Source organism: Jaculus jaculus, chromosome 3 (assembly GCF_020740685.1).
Source record: "Jaculus jaculus isolate mJacJac1 chromosome 3, mJacJac1.mat.Y.cur, whole genome shotgun sequence".
Classification (NCBI taxonomy): Eukaryota; Metazoa; Chordata; class Mammalia; order Rodentia; family Dipodidae; genus Jaculus; species Jaculus jaculus.
Window position 1 is genome coordinate 62,407,863 of NC_059104.1, and position 21,611 is coordinate 62,429,473.

General features: G+C 39.7%; 1 protein-coding gene and 1 pseudogene across 1 annotated transcript in view; one reads left to right on the forward strand and one right to left on the reverse strand.

The window, feature by feature from the left end:
- Window positions 1–1,926: 1,926 nt before the first annotated feature.
- Dnajc15 (DnaJ heat shock protein family (Hsp40) member C15) overlaps window positions 1,927–21,611 on the forward strand; it is a 103,876-nt gene continuing 84,191 nt past the window's right edge. The window contains exon 1 of the mRNA XM_004650994.2: window positions 1,927–2,371. Coding sequence (XP_004651051.1) covers window positions 2,267–2,371 — 105 coding nt within the window. The 5' untranslated portion in view covers window positions 1,927–2,266. The remainder of the gene's footprint in view (window positions 2,372–21,611) is intronic.
- Window positions 11,639–18,318, reverse strand: LOC105944425 (annotated as a pseudogene).

The following is a 21,611-nucleotide window of genomic DNA, read 5'->3' on the forward strand; positions in this document are numbered from 1 at the left end:
GTCCATTTTATCAATTCTTTGTTAAACAGGGTAAGGACCCAAAATCTGGATTCACAAATTTGAGGGATACCTCTTGAATCCCCTAATCCTGCATAAATATGATCACATTTTTAAAGAGTCCAAGAGAATTTTTATCCCAATCCTATATACCATCTCTTTCTTAGGTCTCTGTGTTTGTTTCAGGCTGACATTTCTGACCCTTCTTTCAACTTTAAAAAAAGGGGGGGGGAGGTACTGGAGAGATGGCTCAGAGGTTTAAGTGTTTGCCTGCAAAGCCCAGACCGGGGTTCAATTCTCCAGTACCCATGTAAAGCCAGTTACACAAAGTGGTGCATGCATTGGGAGTTAGTTTGCAGTGGCTGGAGACTCTGGCATGCCAATCCTTTTTGTCTCTCTTCTCTCTATCTTTCTCCTGTTTGCAAATAAATCAAATAAAATTTTTTTTAAAATGTGTGGCACACACCTTTAATCTCAGCATGTGTGAGGCAGAGGTAAAAGGATTGCTATGAGTTTGAGGCCAGCCTGAGATTACAGAGTGAGTTCCAGGTCCGCCTGGGCAGTAGTGACACTCTACCTCAAAAAACAAAACAATAACAACAACAACAAAAAAACCCCAAACCAACCAACCAACCAAACAAACAAACCCAAAATATACACACACACACACACACAAATTACCCTCTTTGGGGCTGGAGAAATGGCTTAGCAGTTAAGGTGCTTGCCTATGAAGCCTAAGGATCCAGGTTCCATTCTCCAGGTCCCATGTAAGCCAGATGCACAAGGTGGCACATGCATCTGGAATTCCTTTGCAGGGGCTAGAGGCCCTGGCATGCCCGTTCTCTCACTTTGTGTCTAATAAATAAAAATAAATCTTAAAAAAATTACTCTTACTGATCACCTCAATGGCTGAGCTTCCAGTAAACCTTTGATAACTACTTTTGTTTTAAAAATTTTTTGTTATTTTTATTTATTTTTTTGAGAGTGACAGAGAGAGAGAGAGAGAGAGAGAGAGAGAGAGAGAGAGGGAGAGAAAAAGAGGCAGATAGACAGAGGGAGAGAGAATGGGTGTGCCAGGGCCTCCAACCACTGCAAACGAACTCCAGATACGTGCTCCCCCTTGTGCATCGGGCTAACGTAGGTCCTGGGGAGTCAAGCCTCGAACCAGGGTCCTTAGGCTTCACAGGCAAGCGCTTCACCACTAAGCCATCTCTCCAGCCCTGATAACTACTTTTGAAAGTGGCCATTCCGTTCTGTAAACTCCTAAACTGTGTTTTTTTTTTTTTTATTGTTTATTTTCAATTCCTTTTTTTTTGTTTTTTACATTTCATCCTTACAAGTCCTCTGAGTCAGAATTTGGACAAAATGTTAATTTCCCTTCTACAGATAGATAAGTGGAGGGAGGATGGGCACAGCCGGGAATATAAGCCAGAAAACGAGCCCCCACACACTAGTACTGACACTTCTTTCTTTTTACTTCTCAAATTCTCTTTACACTGCCAGTGCACTTGTTTGTTTTTCTGGCATGTATTATTAGCACCATTCAATGTTCTCCTCTGGATTGTAAATTCCTCCAGGCCCTATGCATGCTATTAATTGATAATACATGAATAAACTACTAGAGCCTTAAAACTTTTAACTCAGGGATAGAAAAAAAAATAAATGAAACTTCTTGGAAGCTGATTTTGTAATGGGTATAAATGGCAAAAGAGTTGGATAGCATCCTACCTTCAATTTTTGTTGCAAAATGCTCGACCTAAAAAGTACTAATAAGAAGATTTCAATAGCCAAATGAGGGCGAAATAATTTGTGGTGAGTGATATTTGCTTGCTCATAAGTTTATTTTCTGTATTTTCACTTTACCCATTAACTATTAATTTCTGGCTGCTCGGAAAGCTAGGGAGTGGTCCAGGAAGCCTTAGACAGGCCGTCACCCTCAGGCACTGGAGCTGCACTCCATGAGTCCCTCCAAACCCGGGATCTGAAGAAAGTCATGGTAGCCCACAGCGCCTATCTCAAGGCCATGCGGCGGCCCCAAGAGATCCAGCATTAGCTTTAGGACAAAACAGTCCTTGCTTCACCCCTGCCACCTCCGAGAACTGGGGAATAAAGTTCGTCTCAAGGGCAAACTGACCCCAGCAGTGTAGGAACAAGCTCTGCGGGCGGCCGGGTCTTTCCTCCGCAGGCAGGGGCAGGAACCCGACTTCACTAGTTTGTCCCAGCGGCCGCTTCGTAGACGGAGCCCGGCGTCCTGTGAGTCCGCATCGCCATGGCGGCCCGCGGGGGCCTGGCTTCCTCCAGCGAGGGCCTGCGCTACGCCGAATACCTGCCTCCCTCAGCCCAGCGGCCCGACGCCGACGTGGACCACCGAGGGGTGAGTGCGGCCCCGCGGAGAGCTTCGGGCGGGCGCAGGCCGAGGGGTCGGAGGCCGGGAGCGAGAGGAGGGACTCGCCAGTCCCGAGGCCCAGGACTCCTTTATTTGGGCGGGAATGTGGAGTAGGGGGAGAGCGGCCAGAAGAGTCACAACATGAATGACTTTTGCGTTTGTATTTTTGTTGTTGTTGTTTGCTTTTCGGGGTAGGGTCTCACTCTAACCCAGGCTGACCTGGAATTCACTATGTAATCCTCTCAGGGTGGCCTCGAATTCATGGTGGTCCTCTTACCTCGGCCTCCCCAGTGCTGGGAATAAAGGCGTGGGCCGCCATGTCTGGCTTGTTTTTGATTTTTCTAGGTAGGGTCTTCTAGCCCAGGCTGACCTGGAGTACTAGTTTCAGGGTGGCTTGGAACTCTCAGTGATCCTCCTGCCTCTGCTAGGATTAAAGACGTGACTACCACCCCTGCTCTTAAATTTTGAGGTAAAACATATTTGTGAATTTTACCTTGGAGGTATTTTACTTGGGAGAGGAGTGAATGTATAGAATTTATGATATCCGAAGGCGAAATTGTGTGTGATTCTCAGTCTATCCCAGTACCCCTTTTACAACAAATATTTTCTAAAGTTTTATGTGACATCCTGAAATTATGAAATCCTGAAATGAGATTAGTTTTAAGAGCTAAATATGATATTCTAAATGAAACATAAAAGTGAAATATTTTGTTATTTAGAAAACATGTGGCTATATAGATTTGTAAATGTTCAGACATGATGACATTAGAAGACATAATGAAGTAATCATGTTGCTTGCATATTGCACCAGTCTAGAAAATACTGTATATGTGACAGTTACAGATCCATACTATCAAACCCTCCCAAGTGCTGGGATTAAAGGCATGTGCCACCAAACCTTGCTTCAGTTTTTTGTTTGTTTATTTATTTATTTTTAAAAGGACATAGGCTGACTTCAAACTTTGTCTTAGTCTCTCTGGTCTTTTTGTTTTGTTTTGTTTCTTTCAAGGTGGGATCTCTTATCAGGCTGACTCAAACTCATGGTGATCTTCCTACCCTCCTCCCAAGTGCTGGGATTAAAGGCGTGTGCCACCATGCCCGACTTTTTTTTTTGTTTTAAATACTGTCTCTGTAGCCCAAGCTTCCCTGAACTCATGAGGTAGACCAGGCTGGCCTTGAATTCATAGGGATCCACCTACCTTAGCCTCCCAGGTGCCTGGTTGGCTTTATCACATATTAACATTTCAAATACCAAAAGGGCCATTGTTATAAAAAATACTGGAGAACTTCTATTTTTATTATAATATGTCCTAAAACATGTTTCAACATGCTTTGACACCTCTTGACAATCACATGGTTTCTATTTTGTACATGCATATTTTAACTCATTCTTTCCTTGCTTTACTATGAGAGGAGGCTAGAATGGATACTTCATGAGTGGGACTTTATTTTCTCTCTGATGTGCATTTATAGCATTTACTTGCCCCCCACCCATACGTGTAAGTACTGAAAACAGAAACTTGAGTGGATAAATGTTGTTTTAGAATGGGAAGAATGAGTTTTCAATCAAAGGGGTCAATAAGAATTTCCAGTTGCCTACCTATGACTCTAATAAACTGAAATACAAGAATTTTGCTTATCTAAAATGTGCTCCTCTTACAGTTTATCACCAAATATGCCCCGAGTAGTTCCACCATTGACTATGTTTTCTCCTTTAACTCCACTATTGTCACTTAGATTGTTGTCTAATTTCTTTCTCTCTCTTTTGATTGTTAGTCTTTTTATTTATCCTCTGGCCTCTTGTAATACCTTAAAATAGCATTTAAAAACAGGTCTTTCCGGGCAAGGTGGCACACACCTTATGTAGTCCAGCATTGAGTAGGCAGAGGTAGGAGGATTGCCATGAGTCCAAGGCCACCCTGAGACTACATAATGAATTCCATGTCAGCCTGGGCTAGAGTGAGACCCTACCACAACCCCCCCACCCCCCGCCCAAAACAGAAACAAACAAACAAAACAGGTTTCTTTGCTAATGGTACTTTATCCTCTCCAAACAATACATTGCTACTAGTTATTTTTCTATAATACAGATTATTACTGGGACTATTCCTTTTACCAAACTGTGAAGTTACCAAGGTACAAACTTTATGCAGGTAGTGTACAGGGCTCTTTATTTCCTGACCCCTAAATGGCTTATTTCAGGTACTTTTTCCGTTTCGTTTTCTTTTTTGATTGTTCAAGGTAGGGTCTCACTCTAGCCCAGACTGACCTGGAATTCACTTGGTAGATTTAGGGTGGCCTTGAACTCATGGCAATCCTCCTACCTCTGCCCCCAAGTGCTGAGATTAAAGGTGTGTGCCACCACACCTGGCCATTTTCCATTTCTTTTTTTAAAAATTTATTTATTTGTTCATTTGAGAGCGACAGACACACACATTCTCCCTCTCTGCCTCTTTCTCGCTCACTTTCAAATAAATAAAATAAATTAAAAATACTAAGTTTTTTAAAAAGGTGAGTCTGTCTTGCCTTCTATTCTTTCTTGCAAACTTTACACAAGGCCTGCCATATTTATATTCTATGCCAATTAAACATTTGTGTAATGACTGGTTTCCAACTTCCCTTTCTCCTTCCTAACTACCACCTCTGAGCAGAATGTTGTATCTTCTTAATTTCCCTCTGGCACAGCTATTGTTTATCTTGAATTCAAGTACTGCAGTCTCAGGATAGATACTTTAGCATTTTATAACACTTTCAGGCAATTGTTGTTTATCTAGATGGAAGTTATTTACTGCTTATACTGTTTGCGAAAATAAAATGCCATAGGGAATTTTAGAACAATTTTGATGTCCTTTTTTTTTTAAAAAAAGAAAGTATTCAGCAGTAGCAGCTGTGATGGAATGGGCTGTTTTCCCAGTTTTCTGAAGTATTTTTGATTCATGAAAGTAGAACATTTAATATAATTTTTCTTTGGATTTTATTTTCTTGCAAATATTTGAAGGTAGATGGTGGTAACAGGTTCCTGACAGCCTACATGCCGATTTGCTGACATCACTTAAATGGTCTTTCTTCTCTGTTTGAACTTATAACTATAGTTAAATGTTTATAGACAGGGACCAAGTTTTAAGAATCTTTTCCTTCTCATTTCCAAAAATAGTAACAGGCACAGGTTATCTCTTAACCTTTGTTGAATGAGTACATGAACAATAAATGAAAGGACTAGGAAAATGTTTTATAAAATGATGAACTATAGTCTTAAGGAATACAAAAAAAAAAAAGGAATAAGATGAAAGAGACTATATCAATTCTTCATTTGTTTTAATGGTCAAGAGACCTAAAATACAAGCATGTAATAAATGTTATGTGTAATCAAAGTACACATAATACTGTGACTTCTTTCAATCCACTTTTCCCAGTTTTGGTTATTTTATTGCTTGTTTCTATAGTCTCTAGTAATGCAGGTACTCTCCAACGTAGATATAGGTTCTGTGTTTGAAATTTATTCATTTTGGTTTAATAGATTGTCATGGGAAGGTCATATGTAGATGATATAAACTTGGTGTAGGTGTGAAGAATATGAATAGACCAATATTGTTATCCCCAAGGACAGAGGACAGCAAACCTATTTTGTAAAGGGTTAGGTAGTAAATATCTTGGGCTTTGCAAAGCATAGCCTTTGTTTGAACTCCTGTTATAATCATATTTATTTATAAAAAGAAATGCTTCTAAAAGGCAAATATGTATCAATTTCAAATAGCCCATTAAAGATATACTCTGATAAGTGCTGTTGTATTTTTCACTCATTTAATACATATTTATGGTGTCCTACTTTCTTTGGTAAGATGTTAAGGGTAAGTGCTGGAGTAGATACAAAGACAAATTAAACAAGGATTTTGTCCTTAGATCTTGTCTGAATAACTTTAGTAAGCATCCCTAGAGTAAAGCACACCATAGAGTAGGTTATAGATTGCTTTCTAAAATATTTTATTTATTTCTTTTACAAAGAGAGAAAGAAGGGAGGGGGGGAATTGATGTGCCAGAGCCTCTGGCCACTACAGACCAACTCCATATTCATGTGCCTCCTGTGCATCTGGCTTTACCTGGGTACTGGGAGTCAAACCTGGGTCCTTAGGCTTCACAGGCAAGTGCCTTAACTGCTAAGCCATCTCTCCAGTCCAGTGGTAGATTCTTAGTGTCATTTCAAAACTGAGTTAGTACAGGACTAAGCCATAATACATTGTAAGAGATGTGTACATGCTTGAGTTCATACTCATTGCTTAGTCTGGAGAATCAAAGAATTTGATAAAAATGAGTGAATGAGAGAGAAAAATCAGTTAATTGGCTAATCCATCTAAGCCTTCTATTGTGGAAAACTTGCAGTTTTCTGCTATTTAAAATCAATTAGAATATCATGCAGTTTAGAATTATTTACATTTTCATTTTTAAGTTGCAACAGACATTTCTTTTCTTTTTTCTTTTTGGTTTTTGAGGCAGGGTTTCATTTTAGCTCAGGCTGACCTGGAATTCACTTTGTAGCCTAGGATGGCATCAAACACAGTGACCCTTTTGCCTCAGCCTCCCTGTGGCTGGGATTAAGGCTTGAACCACTAAGACCTTCGACAGATTTACTTCTAATGGTAATGCTAATCTCTATTTGAGGATTTTTTTTTTACTATGATTTTTTTTTTCCCCAAGGTAGGGTTTCACTCTAGCTCAGGCTGACGTAGAATTCACTATGTAGTCTCAGTGTGGCCTCAAACATAATGATCTTCCTACCTCTGCCTCTCGAGTGCTGGGATTAAAGGCATGCGCCACCACACCTGGCTGAAAATTTTCATTTTTATCCCCTGCTCTCATACTAGTGAGTGTTATTTCTGTTCTCAGTCATTGAAAATATAAAACTATGATACACACACGTATTGAGTTCATTATGTGGGAATAATAGTGAAGGGGAAAGTAAATTAACATTTAGTGAATGCTATTCCCAGGCACTGGAGTGATATTTTCTCTATTCTCATAATCATGTTATGGAGTTCTGGGCTACTTTTCTCCATTTTTAAATAAGAAACTTGAGGCTTACTGATGATAATTATGTTAGTTAACTGTCCTACTGATAGTCATACTGATAGTGGGCAGCAGGACTAGAAAAGGCAACCAGTTTTGACTCCAAAATTACTTTATTTATTTATTTTTTTTCCAAGGTAGGGTTTCACTCTAGCTCAGGCTGAACTGGAATTCACTATGTAGTCTCAGGGTGGCCTCGAACTCATGGCAGTCCTCCTTCCTCTGCCTCCCGAGTGCTGGGATTAAAGGCGTGCGCCACCATGCCTACGGTCCTTGACGTTTTTACTGTACTATATTGTTGTTTGATCATTTAGATGGTAGGAATTGATGAGTTTTGGAGTTCCTTGCCAATATACCAACATACACCAGTGATTCATATTTCATGAATTCAAAGAATTGAAATCCACAGACCATAGGGTTAAGTTTAAAGAGGCTTTATTAGATTAAGAGAAGAATGTATAGACATCTCCTGCCACATGGAAGGTAAAGCCTATCCTATTACCTAAACTGGGGCCATTTACAGGTTCTGAATGGGGGCTGAATTTACCAGCCAAGTTCTGGGGCTGAGTTTAACCAGTCACAGTGCCAGGATTGGATTTAAACCTACCAGGCATCTTAATACTAGGAAAAGAGAACTTCCCAGTGAGGGGGCTCAGGTTGTTTATGGAAAAACAGATCTAGGGAACTCCTTTAGGAAAGAGATATGGAGAGGCTAGATCCTTCTTTGATCTCTGGCAAAGTAGAGACTGCAAAGGTAGACTCAAGGTCAGTCCTGCTTTTCACTTTCAGGGGTTAGTCATCCTAAACTAAAAAATGATTTGCTTTCTTTGCTTTTGCAATAATTTTCAGGGTCTTAAAATGTTTCAACATATGTATATTTTTAAAAACTTTTTATTGACAGACAATATAACATGATCATAATCCCCTCCCATCACCCTCTCTTTTCTATTTTGATGTCATTTCCCCTCCTTTTATGTAGGTCTTTTGTAGGTGGCTTCAGCTACTGTGAGGTCACTTTGTGTCTGGAAGAGAGTATTGAAAAGCTCCTCTCTCCTTACTTTTTTCTTACATTATATTTAGAAATTCGTAAAGCAGAGAGTTGAATTGAAGAAGGAATGAATAATGTGTAATGAAAATTTAAGCTATGAGTAAGCTATAAGCCTGAGAAATTTTGTCTTAAAGTAAAATGGATAACTGTAAGGGAGTCAAATTAATTATCTGAAAAGGAGATGAGTTCCTAAGTGAGAAGTAAGAAAAGCTACAAAATAAAATATCTAGGTAAAATGCACATCTGACAAAAACCAAGGACAAGTGTTTTCAGCAGTTCTTGCCAGAGACTTCAAAGGCAGTAACAAAAGTTTAAAGGAGTATTTCATAGAAAGGACGCTAGCAGGTGATATGGCAGCATCATTCTTATGATCAGGGACAAATTTTTAGGTGAAGATAACAGAGATCATTGCACTTGATTTTATTGAAGAATATGACTTTTGGAGCTTAAGGTACAATTTCTGACTTAAGAAGTAAAATGTTAAATCCTTCTGACCAAGTGGGATCTAAGATTTTTTCATTTTTAGTAAACTTTATTTCCTCTACTGATTTATTTATTGTTTTTCAAGGCAGAGTTTCACTCTACCCCAGGCTGACCTGGAGCTTACTTTGTAGTTCCAGGCTAGCCTTGAACTCATAATGATCCATCTACCTCTGTCTCCCAAGTGCTGGGATTAAAGGTGTATGCCACCATGCCTGGCAATTTTTTCTTTCTTTTTTTAATTTTTTTTGAGGGAGGGTCTTGCTCTAGCCTGGGCTGACCTGGAATTCACTATGTAGTCTCAGGCTGACCTTGAATTCACAGTGATCCTCCTACCTCTGCCTCCCTAGTGCTGAGATAAAAGACATGCACCTCCAGATGCTGTAAAGGAACATCAGATGCATGCACCACTTTGTGCATCTGACTTAACCTGGAAAGTTGAACTCAGGTCAGTAGGCTTTTGTAGGTAAGCACCTTAACCTCTGAGCCATCTCCCCAGCCCTTTTCTGGTCTGGTTTTGTTTGTTTTCATATGTATATATGGTATGTCATTTTTTGCTTTCTATGGTCTTGCTTATATTCTCTGTTTAGCATATATCTTTCAATATTCCTCAATAATATCTAAGATATTCCTTAATTTTATCCATTGTTGAGGATTCAAATTATTTAAAGTTTTTTAATAATAAGTAACATTCAAAATTCCTTTCTTTTTCTTTTTCTTTTTCTTTTTTTTTTGTAGGTGCGGGGTGGGGGGTCTCACTCTAGCCTAGGCTGACCTAGAAATCACTCTATAGCCCAAACTGGCCTTGAACTTATGGTGATCCTCCTACCTTAGTCTCCCCAATGCTGGGATTAAATGTGTGGTCCACCATGCCTGGTCACATTGAATATTCTTATATGTCTTATGTGCCTTTCTGATTATTTTCTTAGGAGAAATTTTGAGTCATAGTTACTGAAACCAAAGACATGAATATATTTAAGGTTATTGGTTCTTATGATGAAGTTACTCTTAAGACACATTGTCCCAAGGGCTGGAGAGATGGCTTAGTGGTTAAGCGCTTGCCTGTGAAGCCTAAGGACCCCAGTTCGAAGCTCGATTCCCCAGGACCCACGTTAGCCAGATGCACAGGCAGGCGCACGCGTCTGGAGTTCATTTGCAGTGGCTGGAAGCCCTGGCACGCCCAGTCTCTCTCTCTCCCCCCAATCCCATCTTTCTGTCTCTCTCTGTCGCTCTCAAATAAATTAAAAAAATTTTTAAAAAAACACAAAAGACACATTGTCCCAATTTGAATTCTTCTGCATTACGAGTTTGTTTATTGGACTAATCTCTCGACAACCTGTCATACTTTGCATTGTTGCCTAAAATTTATGCCTGTCTTTATAAGCAGGTTCTATGCTAGAGATATATACATTACTACATGATGGTATCCAAAAGAAGAGTTGAAGGGGGAATGTAATGCCACTTTTATGACTATCACACTTTGATTTTTTAAAAATTTTGACGTTGGGTCTCACTCTATATCAGGCTGACCTGGAATTCACTATGTAGTCTCAGGCTGACCTTGAACTAACAGTGATCCTCCTACCTCTGCCTCCCAAGTGCTGGGATTAAAGGTGTGCACCACCATGCCTTGCTTTCAAACTTTGATTTTTATTTATTTTTTCACATCTGTTACATTTTAATGAACAAAAGTTAAATATAAACTTTTATATGCAAAATAGATTATTGTAAAACTGGCAACCTCAGAGCCAAGTACTAAATCTTCCTCCACTGATGTCTGTGTGAGTGGGTTGAAGACATGTTAATGAGTAAAAATTTAATATCAGCTTAATAAATAAAAAAAAAAACTTTGAGGGAAACTAGCTTTAAATTGAGGAGCATCTTTTAAAATAAACAGCTCAGGCCAGCCCTGCAGTTCTGAAGTTTGCAGTTCTGAAGTTTTTACTCAAACAGACCTGGACGAAAATGAACATTTACTTCTGGTTACTTGGAATCCAGTTTATGAGGATGCATGGACAGCCAATGTCTCTAGATCACATTTCCATGACATTGGGACAATGCTGATATACTGTCACACTTCCATGGAAAGGCAACACAGCACTGTCAGGCCAAGCCTCAAAAGAGGAGGAGAACCCTAACTTCAAGCCAGAGATGCTCACAGACACTGCCTTTTCTTTCTTGCTGATACTCCTCTGGGTCTCCATCAGGGAGTGGCAGTCTGGTTAACATCCCATTCAGAAATAAATAACTCAGGTCATTTAGAGTTAATTATAAAAGAGCAGTGGAAAAAGGTCACTGCTCAATATTTGCAAATAGTGAATGAATGCATATGAACAAACACAGAAAACAATACAATTCATAGAATAAATCCTGCATTTCCCACATTCATATGGAAATAATATTTAAACAAAAAATATTAATTAGCATTTGTTCTTGAGTGGGTTGAGCAGTTCAGGGCTCTGAGCAGGCATTGCTTTAACAAGGTTGTAAGCACACACCTCAGGTCAGGACCATGGTGCAGAAAGAGGCCTTCATGCACTTTTGACAGCTCAGTACCTATGAGAGAACAGAAATGATGCGGGGACTCTTTAACCCACAATACATGAGGTATATGGAAACACCCATGAAAGAACCACCAGCAGCCTGAAGGATCAGGTGGGGCACTGTCACAGCAACTGCTGATGAAGGATTTCCCACACCATCTTCCGGAAGAGAGGCATCTGGTGCTGAGTAAAAGTGATAGGTTTGTCCCTAGAAATGTAATCTGCAAATTTACAAGTAAACATCCCACAATCACTCCCATTCAACTGTCGAGGAATCTCATGGGGCTTCATGCTGTAGTGGGTCTACTCTAAGAGATTCAAGTCAATATTCCTTTTGGTTTTACTTTCATCTTATAAATACTGAAGTTCACATATCCTGTGGTCTTTTTGTCCCATAGAATCCAGATATTTAAGACACTTTTTCTTAGGTCCATCACCACCAGGCTCCAGTATACGTTCCAATGAATAGACACCAGAACAAGTTCTTGTTCAAAGAGAGTTAACCCTTTGGTCCATCTTTTCACTTCTTGGTAACCTCCAGACTTTAATTTAGGATAGAAGAAAGTACTGAATGCATGAAGTGCTGGATAGCCTTCCTTCTTATTTCTTTCCACTGGAAGATTCATATAAAAATTAATGACCTCATCATTGAGCCAGTGACAGTTCTTTAAGGTCAGGACATTTCCTCAAGTAATTTGCAATTTGAAAGCACGGCTTAGGATTTCATGTAGGAGGCCATGGCCTAGGGCATTATTTATCTCCTTTTCCACTACTCCGTCCTCCATAAGTTCAAGAAGATCATGTGTTCTTCTGTCCTTCTCTTTGCCTGAGAAATGCTTTTCCTTTGCCTCAATAATTGATGCTCTCCTCCTGAGGAAGCCATTGCTTCCACTGCCCAGGCGAAGCCCAGCTGACAGTTCTTCTGACTGCTCAGGCTCCCGCTGGTGTCCCCATCTACCTTCATTTTCAAGTCTGAATTCAGCCATCTTCTCTCTATCAGAAACTCTCCCCTCTGAACATCTCTTTTCACTTATCATTGAACAGAGAGAGGTCCTCTTGTTTCAACAACTCTGTATTGTTTTGGGAGAAAATGATTTGTTCTGACTCTATGATTCTTTAGTGGGTCCATTTGACTTCTGTGATGATGTGAAGCTACAGGAGAGAAAGCGTTTCCATGGCCACCTTCTTTAAGTTGCTCCAGTAACCTTTGGTACTTCTCTTTTTCCTCTTTTTGAACACCCTCTACCACAGTACAGTGGGGATGCCTCACACTGTTGTCACACTTATCACTAATCATTTATGCATTTCTGTGCTCCTGAGGTTTCCATGTTAAAGAACTCTGGATTGCTTCTGCTATGGCAGCGACCAGTCGGTCTTCTATTGCAGGGAGCGGCTACAGACGCCATTACAAGATGGCGCTGACTTCCTGCTGAGAGTGGTGACGAACAACCCCCTACTTGGTCATATCCTGGCGACAGTCTTGCTTGATGCTGCGCGTGCACATGATGTAATGCATCCTGGGCCTATCCCGTGGCCCTGGGTGATGGGGGAGCAGGTAACAGCCAATCTGTAGGTGTCTAGTAGTATTACACCCTATAAAAGCAGCTACACTCCTGCGCCCCGGCCCCTCGCCATCAACCTTTTTGTTAACCAAGAGGCTCTCCAATAAAGTGTGATCGAGAAGGATCCTTGTTTGCTGGTCGTGCTTTTCCTGCGGGTCAGGGGGCTCGCCGCATTCTATTATATCCTTCTGATTTCAATGCCAACCCAAAAGAAGGTAGGGCTCCACAGCTGATCTCGGGTTACTGTCACTCTGATCTTTGGATAGTCACCTACTCCATTTGGAGATTTATTACCTCCTGTTCGAGCACCGCCTCTTCAACAAGGCCCATGCATGGGGCATCACATGGTCGCAGAAAGAGAAAATGGTGCTAAGAATCCTAACCAGCCACCTGTCCATACCAGGCCCCAGCAGCAGCAGCAGAAACCCCAGAGCTGTCGCCAAAGCCGCCCCAGCCGCTGATCCTCCTCCTAGATTTTTCTCTTAAATATAATAGTATTGAAATACAACTTTGGGGAGGGAGAGACAAAATGAAATTTTGAGAAGAATTTTAAAGTGTAAGGGACACCAAGGACCAGTGCTTGTATCTAATTTACTTTGTAGATAGTTTGTGTATTTTCTAGGAAGTTTATAAATGTCTTCGTGAGAAGTTGTACAACACTTTATAACATCTTTGAAAATGGACACTGAAGTCAGATAGGGGTGTTTCATTGTGACCTCATACTAGAAAAGTAGTAATTTGCTCATCTTTTTAGGTGGGGTCTCATGTAAACCAGACTGGCTTTGACCCTGTATAGCCAAGGATGACTTTTTTTTTTAAGTCATGTGTCACTACTTGGCTTTTTTTCTTAATAAATTTTTATTTATTTATTCTTATTTATTAGAGACCGACAGAGAGAGAGAGAGAGAGAGAGAGAGAGAGAGAGAGAGTCAGAGAGAAAATCTGGGTGCGCCAGGGTCTCTAGCCAATGCAAAGGAACTCCAAACGCATGTGCTACCATGTGCATTTGGCTTTCGTGGGACTTGGAGGATTGAACCTAGGTTTTTAGGCTTGGCAGGCATGTGCCTTAACTGCTAAGCCATCTCTCCAGCCCAAGGATGACTTTTTGAAGTCATTATTCTTCTACCTCCATCTCTAGTGCTGGGACTATAGGTGTATGCCACCGTGCTTGGTTTATGTGGTGCTAGGAATCTAACCTAGGGCTTCATGGATACTAGGCAAGCAATCTACCAATAGAGTTATATCCCCAACCTGAAAAGTAGGAATTTTTATAACCTACTGAGTTTGCTTTGTTGCTTTAAGGAATGCTAGGGCAGGAGTACTGGCCAGATTTAGGATACTTGAGCTCTAATCCTAGTGTAGCCAGAGCTGTAGGTTGTAAGACATGACCTTTTAGCCTTCAGTGTCTTCCATTGAAATGTGGGTTTTGGCTAGATTTTCTCTTTCTTCCCACTCTAAGATACTGTGATACTGACTTAGGTATTAGTACGGTCAGCAATGTCAATAAAATATTAGACATCAAAAACTACTGAATATGAGACAGAAGCATATCTCCACATATGCTTGCTTACAATGTTCAAAATACATAAAAATGGAAAATTTTAGAAAAGGACAACAAATTTATTGATGGGAGGCATGCATGGTTGAGTGTTAGGAGAATGGGATGTGATGATAGAAACAAAGGAAGAAGAATTTATTTTAACTCATGGTACCTTGGCCCTGTGTGCTAGGGCATAACATCATGGTGGCAGGAGCATGTGCTAGGTGGAGAGCTGTTCAATGACTGGCCAGAAAGCAGACAGGGAGACAAAAATATATATCTTCAAGAACCTATTCCTAGTGATCTACTTCTTCCAGCTAGGCCCTATTTTGTAAAGTTTTCACAACTTAAAAAATTGTGTGAGCAACCAGGGACCAAGAATTCAAAACATGAGCTTGTCAGGGACTTTTCAGATTCAAGCCATAACAGTAGCAAAATAATTTAGAACTTAATTCATGAATAGTTTAGATTTCTTAATTCAGGAAGTCACTGGATAAAAAGCATAGTAAAAGTCAATATAATAAAATAATAATAGAAAATGGTGTGATAAAGAAGGCCCTTCAAATTTTAGAAAGATATTTTTCAGGCTTGAAAGAGGAAAATTAGGGTCAGTAAATTAAATGGCAGTAATGAGCAAGCTAAAGAAACTAACTTCTAGACCTAAACAAAATTAGAAGTGCCTGTAAGATAGCCTATGATGCAGCTATATCTGAAGCTTCAAGCCTAAGGATTGTTTTTTCTTTAATTCTTTTTTATTTATTTGAGAGAATGAGAGAGAAAAAAGCAGAGGGGCAGAGGGGGCCAGGGAAGAGAAAGAGAAAGAGGGTGGGCACGCCAGGGCCTCCAGCCACTGCAAACGCCCCCTTGTGCATCTGGCTTACATGGGACCTGGGGAATCGAACCGAGGTCCTTTGGCTTTGCAGGCAAACGCCTTAACCACTAAGCCATCTCTCCAGCCCTTGGCCAAAGGATTTTTTTTTTCTTCAAATTTTTATTAACAACTTCCATGACTATAAAAAATATCCCATGGTAAAACCCTCTCTCCCCCTACTTTCCCCTTTGAAACTCTATTCTATATCATATGTCCTCCCTATCTCAATCAGTCTCTCTTTTATTTTGATGTCATGATCTTTTTCTCCTTTTATGATGGTCTTGTGTAGGTAGTGTCAGTCACTGTGAGGTCATGGATATCCATGGCCAAAGGATTTTTGATGAACTTAACATAGGACCTTGGCCATTCACAGCCATAAAGCAAAGAAGCAGAGCCTACTTTCTAACTAATACATTTCTTTAAATAGTGAAATCACATTTTTTCATTATTCTAACATATTTTTATTATTAGAAATTAGTTTTGAGCCGGGTGTGGTGGTGCATGTCTTTAATCCCAGCACTCGGGAGGCAGAGGCAGGAGGATCTCTGTGAGTTTGAGACTACCCTGAGATTACGTAGTGAAATCCAGGTCAGCCTGAGGTAGAGTGAGACCTTACCTCAAAAAACCAAAAAAGGAAAAAAAATAGTTTTGAAAGGTATCCTGTCTTGACTGGTCTGCTTGTGATATTATGTTGATGATTTATAATGTTAAGTAAAGAAAAATTAACTTTATATTTTGTGTTTCATCTAATCTATTCTTAAAGTATCCCATAGATAATCTGTTTTTAACATACTCAAGTATTTAGCATATTTTATAGATCATTCTGCCCTTCCCTCAACATATGCATACACTAAAATTGTCATGACCAAAGAAAATAGTGAGTTGAAAGCAAAATGTGAACCAAAATTCAGGTTTCTCAGTTTATATAATCTTTGTTCTTTCCTATACCTTCCTTTCCCCCACTGTTTGGCCTAATCATGACCCCATCCTTCAGTTTTATTTCTACTTTTCACTGGAGCATTCTGACTCAGAATCAAAACACTCAAAGGTCTCATGACATTCATTCATTCCTTTAGCTATTAGTTTGTGTTATATAGTGAAAATACAAAAATGGATTAAGTATGCTTCTTGCTTTCTAGAGCAGAGGTGACTGTGGGATCACACTAGGAAGAACAGAGGTCTAACAATTAGAATCTGTTTTCAGAGTGCTTACAGCAGTCACTGTAGGAAGAAAAAAGAAAGGCAAGGTTTGGGGATTTTCCTGGTGGCAGTTCAGGCCATCTTGGTCTGTCTGTGATCTGTGTGATCATTACCTTGGACTCTTCTTTCAGGAGGGCCATGTAAAGCTTTATTTTGTGCTAAGAAGGTCTCTGTTACTCATATGGTACATTCAGTCCTTTGTCTTAAGGTGTTTATCTATCAACCTGTTATTCCCAGGCTCACAGGAGAGCTCAGAAAGAAAAGAGATGACATGGAGTGGGAAACAAAACAGAGTAAGATAGGTCAGTTATTATAGCTTTGGTTTTATTCTAGTTGGGTAGCTGAGAATCTGGCTGGAGTGGAGCTCAGTTGGTAGAGTTGTTGACCTAGCATGTAGAAAGCCCTGGGTTTCCATTCCCAGTACTGCATAAAACTGGGCATATTGGTAGTAAGAGGATCAGAAGTTCAGTGTCATCCTCTGCTACATGGCAAGTTCAATCACATGTAGCCTGAACTACATGTGAACCTGTCTCCAAATAACCAACCAACTCCTATCCTAACAGTCCATATATACCTTGTACCCAGAGGTGAATCATGTTATCTTCATAGGGAGGTAGAATAGAACAGGACAGGAATGTGTAAAAGAGTCAACAAGTAGGAGTGGGAACATAACTGGCAGCAGAAATGAACTCAACACTGCTGTCTGTACAGTGAGGAATTCCCCTCATCTGCCTCCATTCATATGCATAAGGCTGTTGACTTACATTGTAGAAAAGAATTTTAATGCCACAAGCCCTGAGATAGGATCACTCTGAGTTCAAAGCCAGCCGGAGACTACATAGTGAAGTCCAGGTCAGCCTGGGCTAGAATGAGACCCTACCTTGAAACCAAACAAAAATAACAACAACAACAAAAGAATTTCAGGATGAGTTCATGTGAATATGAAACAAAATTGGAATTTATTAAGTAAAAAAAGTATAGGCATTAAGAGAAGAATGTATTCAAGTGCCTTAGTAGTAGTTATGTATGTAGTTTTCAAATTATATTTGTTCAAAGGGGATAATTATAGTTAAAAGATTAAGTAAAAATGTGCTCCTACATTCATTTTCTTTAAAAAATATTTTCTTTATTTATTTTCAAGCAGAGGTAGTGAAAGAGAGACTGGGGAGAGAGGATGGGCACGCCAGGACCTCTGTAGCCACTGCAAATGAACTCCAGATGCATATGATACTTTGTGTATCTGGCTTACATGGGTATTGGGGAATCAAATCCAGGTTGTTAAGTTTTTGCAGACAAGTGCCTTAACCACTGAATCATCTCTCCAGCCCTGGCATTTATTTTCTTATCAAAGAAATTTCATTAATAATACAGCAATGGAGGGACATTGTACAGGATTACAAATGGAAAAGGTATGCTGTTAAGACTTAAAAATAAATGGATCAAAAAATATCTGAAAAATTCTTTCTAAACATAGGTCACACCAGATGATGAAAACACATGCCTTGAGCCTAAGAATGGCTCCTCACCCATCCTAGTCACCCTACCTGTCCTATCTATGTGTGAGCAGTCTGGTCAGAATCTTACTCTTATCAAAAAGCTCCATGGGGATGAGGGTCTCCTCTTTTTCCATGTTCCCTTATGTTTTCACCATCTTTTTCTTCTGCCTCAGTAATACCTGGGTTTTAAATTCCCAGCAGACTTAGAGAACCAGTAGACTTAGAGAAAAGAAAGTTTACTTTTTAATTTTAATTTTGGTTTTTGGAGGTAGGGTCTCGCTGTAGCTCAGGCTGCCCTGAAATTCACTGTGTAGTTTCAGGGTGGCTTTGAACTGACAGCGATCCTCATACCTCTGCCTTCTGAGTACTGAGATTATAGGTGTGTGCCAGCAAACCTGGATAAGAGTTTGATAAAAAGTTTTGTTGTACTATATCAAGTAGAGATAGATTGTGGAGAAAATATGTAAAAAAAAAATCATCTTTTAGTAAACTCTCACCTTTGCCATGTATGTACAAGTTAATGTGAAAGCTTAAAAGTTCTTTGAAATAATTATTATAATTTTATACACTTAGGATTGAATTTGTACTATACATTGATATGTTGATGTAGCAACATGAGATAATATTTTTAAAAAAGACAGGGAATGGGGTTACACCCATGTATCATTGCAAATGGCCTGGATCAAAAAAAATTTTTTTTCTCAATTTTTATTAACATTTTACATGATTATAAAAAGTATCCCATGGTAATACCCTCCCTCCCCCCCTTTCCTCTTTGAAATTCCATTCTACATCATATCCCCTCCCCATCTCAATAAGTCTCTCTTTTATTTTGATGTCATGATCTTTTCCTCCTCTTATGATGGTCTTGTGTTGGTAGTGCCAGGCACTATGAGGTCATGGATATCGAGGCCATTTTATGTCTGGAGGGAGCACGTTGCAAGGAGTCCTACCCTTCCTTTGGCTCTTACATTCTTTCCACTACTTCTTCCGCATTAGACCCTGAGCCTTGGAAGGTGTGATTGAGATGTTACTCAATACTCCAGCCACTTCTTTCCAGCACTATGATACCTTCTGAGTCATCCCAAGGTCACTGTCATCTGAAAAGAGAAGATTCTCTACCCAAAGTGAGAGTAGCATTAATATAAGGGTATAAATATTAAGAGAAGTGCTTACTGGGCAGTTTGATAAACATACTATATACATTTTTCCAGACATCAGCAGATGTTACACCCCTAGGGCTCATGACTACCCCTGTTTTAAGTTTTCAGTATCAGGGATGTGGTTCCCCCCACGGAGTGGGCCTCCAGTCCAATTGGAGGGCATTTGGTTTCTACCATGACAGATGTGCCACTATTGCACCCGTTGGCTCATTTGGCCTGGCTGGCCAATTATAAGGCTTGTAGTGTCCACTGTTGAGTATCTTCACTGGTGGTATCTCTTTCTTCCATTGAACTACATGTAGAATGGCTTCTTACAGCTTTCTGTCAGCTCAAATTTTTTTTTATCTATACTCAGTCCAAAATCTGATTTAAGATCGGACTTAAGAATAGGAAGTATCAGATACATAGACTTTTAGAATCATTAACAATTAGTATTACCTTTCATTATTCTCAGATATATTCCTAGCTAAAGATTTAGGAAATTCAAGAAGGAGTCAGGCATATTTATGGAGAGACAAAGATAGTAAAAACACACCAGTATCTTTTGAAGGACATATCTTTGATTTTGAAGATGAGAATCTATTTATAACTTTTATTTTATTTATTTTTTTGTTTGTTTTTTGGTTTTTCAAGGTAGGGTCTCACCCTGGCCCAGCCTGACCTGGAATTCACTATGGAGTCTCAGGGTGGCCTCGAACTCATGGCGATCCTCCTACCTCTGCCTCCCAGTGCTGGGATTAAAGGCGTGCACCGCCATGCCTGGCTTTATTTTATTTTTTGTGGTGTAGCATCTCATGGCAGCCCAGGCTTACCTGGCACTCACTCTGTAGTTGAAGGCTGGCCTCAAATTCATAGTGATACTCCCTACCTCTGCCTCCTAAGTACTGGGATTAAAGGTGTTTACCACCACACCTGCTAATTTGTAACATTTAAAAGTATACCTAATACCATGCTTGGTCTGCTATAATCGCCAACAGGATTGTTCCAGTACTGAATTAATTTGTGAGTCATGAATAATTTTGGAGGTATTGCGGATGTAGCTTGGTGGCAGAGCACTTGCCTAGCATAACCTTATTCTCTCGTAATTCATGTTTCCTGTCTCTCCCTTCATCTCTTCTACCTTCCCATTCTCCTCCTTCTCTCCATTCTTCTCTCTCTGACATATTTCTTCTATGTAGTCCAAGCTGACCTCTAATCTGAGATTCTCCTGCCTCACTACCTCAGAGCTAGTTCTTACAATAGAAATCCTTCGTTTTCTAAGGCCTTTCAGTTGATTACTTGAAGCCTCTATAGCTTGTCAGATACTCTTTGCCTTAAATTTTACTTACAATCTATGCTAGCCACATCTACAAAATACCTTTTCAGCAACCCCTAGATCAGGGTTTAATTGACTACATGGGTATTATGGTCTAGGGCAGTTGATACATAAAATTAACCATCACAGAATATGTGGATTTAAGAACTTGAAACCAACTGTACAGCTTGGTTTGGAAAACTTTGTAGGTCAGCGGTTCTGTTTCTCCTTAAGGCATCCAGGACTGGGTTGTATTGAGGCAAAATTTTCTTAGTAGACACATGTTTACATAATTATTTATTTATTTATTGGTTTTTCAAGTTAGGGTTTCAGCACAGCTTAGCCTGACCTGGAATTCACTATGTAGTCCCAGGGTGGCCTTGAACTTACAGCACTCCTACCTCGGCCTCCCAAGTGCTGGGATTAAAGACATGCACCACCACGCCTGGTTTTCACATAACAATTTAATGTGAGCAAAGAACTGTCTGTTATTAGGAGAAAGTGAAAACGAGATACAAGATTATTTTGAATAAAACCAAGATAGTATTTAAAATGTTATTCCTAAGAAATCAGTATGTATTGAATGTTTGAGTTTGGGGAATTACAGTTGATTATACCAAGTGGAATTATACTCATTCAGGGTAAGCCTGAGTGTTGCTTCTCATGTTTGGCTCTTGATTTTTCTCTATTGTTTTCTCTTTTCTTTATTCATTATCCTTAATGCAGAAATTAATGCTTGCCTGTGGTTTAAAGGAAATAAGTGGATTAAAAGCAGCAGAAATAGAAATGGAGCTAGCTTTGCCTGTCCTTTTTATTTCATGTGAGGTTTTCCTGGGAGAGAAGTTCAAGTATATTTGGTTTTGGCAATGGAGCAGTAAGGCTGACTAGATTCATGCAGATTGGCCAAACTTAAATCTGAAGTTTATTCCAGCTTGAAGAGTTTGGGTAGGTTGCATATATATATATATGT